This window comes from Quercus lobata, chromosome 2, assembly GCF_001633185.2.
Source record: "Quercus lobata isolate SW786 chromosome 2, ValleyOak3.0 Primary Assembly, whole genome shotgun sequence".
Taxonomy (NCBI): domain Eukaryota; kingdom Viridiplantae; phylum Streptophyta; class Magnoliopsida; order Fagales; family Fagaceae; genus Quercus; species Quercus lobata.
In genome coordinates this window covers 78,835,546-78,841,928 of record NC_044905.1, presented here as the reverse complement: position 1 = coordinate 78,841,928, position 6,383 = coordinate 78,835,546, and the positions used below count along the sequence as shown (strand labels likewise).

The 6,383-nt window shown below is 35.9% G+C and overlaps 1 protein-coding gene across 1 annotated transcript; it reads left to right on the top strand.

Moving 5' to 3' along the window:
• The first annotated feature begins 1,223 nt into the window (after positions 1–1,223).
• LOC115971658 (protein SIEVE ELEMENT OCCLUSION B-like) lies at positions 1,224–5,144 on the top strand. Its single transcript, XM_031091664.1, has 7 exons — positions 1,224–1,929; positions 2,242–2,349; positions 2,556–3,004; positions 3,233–3,342; positions 3,525–3,667; positions 3,838–4,320; positions 4,485–5,144. Exons 1-7 carry the CDS (start codon positions 1,243–1,245, stop codon positions 5,142–5,144), a joined length of 2,640 nt encoding a protein of 879 aa, XP_030947524.1. The 5' UTR covers positions 1,224–1,242.
• The last annotated feature ends 1,239 nt before the right edge of the window (positions 5,145–6,383 follow it).

The window sequence follows — 6,383 nt, the reverse complement described above, 5'->3', positions numbered from 1 at the left end:
ACAATTTGATGAAGAAGTCATTGTTTGAATGCATGGGAACCTACCCATTTGTAAGGTTGACTAAAATAATTTTATAAAATCTTAAATTGATTAAAAAACTACACCATTGCATGATTTGCTCTTGTATGACTTCAATTTGTATTACAATTTGATGAAGAAGCCATTGCTTGAATGTGCAATGACTTACAAAAAATTTGTAAGACAGTTTCAGATACTGCAAAAAAATAAAACTACTTAGAAACCATTAAAAAAAAACAAAATATATAACTAAACAATAAAGAAATATAAAAGAAAAATGGGTTACATTCAAAAGAATAATTTCAATTATTGCAATCTTTTTTATCTTGTAAAAAATGGCTAAAGAGAGTTTAATTTGGTAGTTCATGTATGAAAATTATTTTTTTAAAAATACTTGAAAAACGATAAAATAATTTTTTTTTTTTAACAAAGTAGAGGAGAAAAAAATAACATAAGAAGAGCTTATACTTTTACTTGGCTTTAAAAAAAAAATATTGGGGTTTGCATTACTTTTATAGTATTTATGATTAAGATGGTGATTAGTTAAACAAGTAAAACAGATTCTATGAATTGAATTCAAACATAACACATTTATTAAATGGATCAGTCGACACATTTATTAAATGGATCAATCATGTTAACCCAAATGGGACACGAACCCGTCAAATCTCAACTCATAATCTGCTAACTTCATGTCATATCATATCATATTATTTGCAGGTCGTTTTGGATTTTCTAATATATATTTACATGTTCCAATTTCCAAAAACAAGTTTTTGTTTTGTAACTACACGCGCGCACTCTAATATATATTTCCATGTTTCAATTTCCAAAAACAAGTCACGTGCACTTGCACACACATATATGTAATCAATGAGTAATAATCAAATCTAAGATAGTGTTAGACCCATGGTAAAATGGTCCATAACCCGAAATGCTCTAGATCCAGATTTGGTTCCACCTTCATTCATGTTACTAATTCCGGATCATGACAAAAGATGGTGAGACAACTTGGGGCCACAAAAGCTAAAGCTTCCACATAACGTTTAGTTTTAACCGCAATGGAAGCAAGGAAGTTGATGCAGCTAGCTGGGCTTTATTCCTTTTCTCATGGTTATATAAAGGCCAGCCAAAACTGAGGTCAAACACACAAGCAAATCTTCTCTCCCATTACCCTTGTCCAAGAGTATCCAACCTTCTTTTGCTTTGTTGTTTTTCTGAAACATGGATACCAAGGCAGTAACTGGTCCTGTGCAGAAACCAAATGCCACAACTCCTGCCCAGCAACCAAGCCAAGCTAGCAATGTGCTATTACAAGCTACTCCATTGTTGCAACCTGGCCAACAATTGGGTCCTTTGCAGCCAACTTCCAACTTGGGTTCTGTGCAGCAAACCAGCAACCCAGCTGGTACATACCAGCAACCCAACCCACAAACCAATTATGGTGCAGTGCAGCAACCTAACCCACAATCCAATTTTGCACTGCAGCAGCCAACCCCGCAAACCAATTATGCATTGCAGCAACCAAACCCACAAACCAATTATGGTGCAGTGCAGCAACCAAACCCACAAACCAAACAAGTTCCATTTCAGCCATCCAACCAACAAACCAGCCTTGTTCCTTATCAGCAACCCGACCCACAAACCAATCTTGGGGCTTGGCAACGACCCACCCCACTGGGTTCTTTGCAGCCATCCACCCTACTCAGCAAGCTGGCACCTAATGCCACGCACCAACTGATCAGAGGTGACCGAAGCATGCTTACGATGTCTGATGACAATGCGCTGGTCAGTCATATTCTGGGATCCCATACTCCAGATGGCCGAGACGTTGATGTTAAACCCCTTCTTCGCCTTGTTGAGGACATTCTTAGACGTGCCACTCTCACTCCAGAGACCCTCTTAACAACGGTATAATACTACAGATTTTACTACATTAAATAAGCCTTACAAACTAATGTATTGCCAATAAAAAAAATGGTACAAATATTCATTTATTACATTATTTAAGTTATACCAATCATATTTTTATAATCTTTATCACATTCATTTATAAGTTTATACATATGCGAGTTCACACCATCAAGCATGATGCAGCAGATATATATGTATACAAGTAATTTTTTGGTTGGAAATCTATATATGTAATTTAATTGAATTGAAAGCATCCAGTTGTATATTCTTTGTTTTCATTTTCTAATTATTGCTTGTGTTTTTGTACAGGGTTCCCAAACATACCTTGATTCAGGCTTTGATGACAAGTCCCTCCATACGAGTTTTCTTGCCATGCTGGAAGCTCTGTCATATACCATTGACCGAATTGCCTGCGAGGTTATAACAAATCACGATTACAAAATCTTGCCCTATCTATATTTACATCAACATAATAATAGAAATTAAAAGTTTTATTTATTATTTATTTATTTATTTATTTTATTTTTAATTTTTTTTTCCTAAAGTTTTTGAAAACAATAGGTCTATAAAACAATTGTACGTCTACCTAAACTGTTTGTAACGGTATATAAATGGATTTTCAGCTTGCATACAAGGCTTTGGGTGGCACAGATGCACACCAAACCACAGTGGCAATATGTAACATGGTATCACACTATGGATGGGACGCTAAGTTGGTGCTGGCCTTAGCGGCATTTGGATTGAACTATGGAGAATTCTGGCTTCTTGCACAGATTTACTCGACAAACCAACTTGCCAAGGCAATGGCAATCCTGAAACAAGTGCCTGGCATCATTGAGCACGCTGTCCCACTGAAACCCCGGTTCGATGCACTTAATGATCTAATCAGGACCATATTAGAAGTGACTTGGTGTGTCATTGAGTTTAAAGATCTACCATCCATTTATATCACAACGGACGTACCAGCATTAGCCTCAGCCATGATCCATATTCCAACTGCTGTGTATTGGACTATCAGGAGTATTGTGGCCTGCGCATCTCAGATTTCTAGCTTCACTAACATGGGTTACGAGTATGGCTTTTTCCTCTCCATCCTAATTTACAATTCTCATGCAAATCCTTAAATTTAGATACTGTATATCCTATAAAAGGTTTATTGCATTTATTAAAATTTTTTGTATATTGTAATTGATTTACACACTAATAACAAAGAGATCTAAATTGTTTTATAAGTAGTGTAAATACTAAAATGTTTGTAAGGCATTTAACAATAACACTGCAAAATGGATATTGATTGCAGGTTTGCGTTATCCACCTCAGAAGCATGGGAGCTATCCACCCTTACCCACAAGCTCAAAACCATACTTGAACATCTCAAGAAGAAGATGGAAGAATGCGTTCGATACATTGGTAAGCCAGTTTTATGCTGCGTTATAGACCATGCAATGCCATATATAGAAATGAATGCATAAAAGTATCTTATACAATTGCATACAATTAGTACAACACTCTTTGGTACATACATGGACTTGACATATTTTTGTTACATAAGATACCACCTATATATACTAAAATTCTCCTATTCAATGTAGAGGAGAGGAGGGATGTTGAATCTTATGAAATGCTTGTCGAACTCTTCAAAATGATCCACATTGACAACATGAGAGTTCTCAAGGCCCTGATTTGCCCTAGGGATGATGTGCTAGCACTTGTTGATGGTACCACCAAGAGAAGGGTCAGCTCTTCTAACACATATCATTAACATTACTATTGCACAATTAACGACATTACAATTTCTACTATCCACACATTGCATATATATACTTGGTCTTAATTTTTAAGTTGTGATAGTATAATTAGTTATATGATTATCTATATATGGCTGTTTCATTTTGGGAAAACCAGGTTAACCTTGATGTTCTTAGGAGGAAGAATGTGTTATTGCTCATTTCAAGTCTAGATATCACCCAAGATGAGCTGTCAGTGCTTGAACAGAGTTATAACGAGTCTAGGCTCCACGAAATGAGGCTTCAGAGTCCGTATGAGGTTGTGTGGATCCCCATTGTCGACCAATTGACTGATGTCAAGCAAAGGCATTTTGAAGTGTTGCAGGCTCCAATGACATGGTACTCAGTGTACCACCCTTCCATAATATCAAAGGCATCTGTCAAGTTCATCAAGGAGCAGTGGCACTTTAGGAACAAGCCTATCCTTGTAGTCCTAGACCATCAAGGGAGAGTGGTGTCCCCCAATGCAATTCACATGATGTGGATTTGGGGAAGCCATGCTTTCCCTTTCACTACCTTGAGAGAAGAAGTTCTTTGGAGAGAAGAGGCTTGGAGGCTTGAGCTGTTGGTGGATGGCATTGACACAACCATATTGAACTGGGTAATTATATATGTGTGTGTGTTCGTGCGAACACACTCTTTAAGAAAAAAAAATGTTAGAATAATGATTATATAATTAAATTAACTATTTCCTAACAGTTTAAATTTTTTGGATAATAAGGATTTATTATAGTAATTCACATTTCCCTCTTTTTCATTGAACAGATTAAAGAAGGAAAATACATTTTCTTGTATGGAGGCGATGACATGGAGTGGATTCGGAAATTTACAAAGGAAGCAAAAGCAGTTGCAGCGGCTACACGCATACCCTTAGAGATGGTGTATGTAGGAAAAGCCACAAAAAGGGAGCAAGTGAAGCGAGTGATAACGAACATTGTACAGGAAAAACTCAGTACCTGCTGGCAAGACACAGCCACAATATGGTTCTTTTGGACCAGGCTTGAGAGCATGCTGTTCTCAAAGATTCAGCTAGGCAAGGATGAGGAACACGACCTTGTGATGCAACAAATCAAGAGGGTGCTTAGTTTTGACAGAGAGGGTTCGTGGGCAGTGCTTAGCAGAGGGTCTAGTGTGTTGGTTAATGAGCACGGAAACATTCTCTGGCCTGCCTTGTTTGAGTATGAACAATGGAAAGAAAAGGTGGCACTGCAGGGCTTTGACATTGCTTTTCCAAACTATGTTGCTGCGCTTCGTGGTGATTCTCACCCTTGTAGCCGCTTTGAGTTCTCAAACTATGCTGGAAAAATCCCAGAAAACATGAAGTGTCCTGAGTGCCACCACTACATGGAGAAATACACCACTTTCCTCTGCTGCCACGACGAAGGCATTGTTCCAAGCTTACTTGCACTAGCCACTAATAAATAAACCCACTAGCATTTTCCTTAATTAATATAGCAGCTATATGCTTATGCTGCTTATGCTAAATAAGAGAACAATATATATAGGATATGTGTTTTATTTATTTATTAATTTTTTTCTTCTTTCATCTTAGATATATATGTAAAAGAATTGAGTGTGAGATGTCCACCCAATTGCGACTTTCTGGCGGCTTATGTATCCGATTTGAAGGAATAGATAAAAAAACACGTGTATTGTAATAATCACTATTATAAAAAGCTTTTGAATGTTTAGTATGCGTTACAAATTGAGAATGTGCCAATACGATGTTGATCCTTTACTTTCGAAACTTTATTGATATTTTCCCATGGAGGTTGAAACGAATTCCATTAGTAGCCTACACATTTTGTTAAGGGATGACATGCAATTTAAACCGCCACCACTGGTGCCCGTCTCACCCGCCTTTAATTGACCGGTTTTACCCCCATATAGTAAATCAGGTGGGGATGAGGTTACTATTTTCCTAGATACCCGCCTGTTTATATTTAAACTATTATAAAATATTTTTTATAGATTTATTATAAGGCGTGTGTATGTAACTTTAGCCTTTTCTCTCTCTCTTTTTTTTATTTTATTTTTTATTTTTTAGGGGAGTGCTTTTAGCCTTCAAACTTTAAATTTATGAATTTTTAAATATTGTATCATTGAATTTATGTTTTTATGTTTTAAATTATTTATTTGTTATATTATTATGTTTGAATTGTTTTTGTATTTCTTAATACTTTTATTGTTGTACAATTATGCTTTGAGAATGTTTTGTAATATTAATTTTTTTTTTAAGCTTTATGAGTTTTAATTTAATGTATTCAAAATAATTTTTTTAATAAATTATATATATATATATATATATATATAATTGAATGTGATGAGATGGGTATCAAAAGTATCCGCTAGAATAGGGTGGGAAAAAAACCTGCCCCAAAGCAAGAGTGGGGCAGGGGTGGGGGTGGGGGTGGGGGTGGGGAGTGGAGGTGGAAAACCCACCTTATACCGATCTTGTTGCCATTCCTGTTTTTGTGTCTTGTAAATTGAAGGTATGTTGTTTGATCTGCATGGCGACACCTAAAATTTGGTTTACCTTGTTTTTTGATAATTTTTTTTTTCCTTCTCTTTTGCAATAAATAAGTAAGATAATGTCCTTTTCTACTTTTTGATAACAAAGATAAGTACAAAATTAAAATTTATACTAAGTTTTTTTAAAAAACA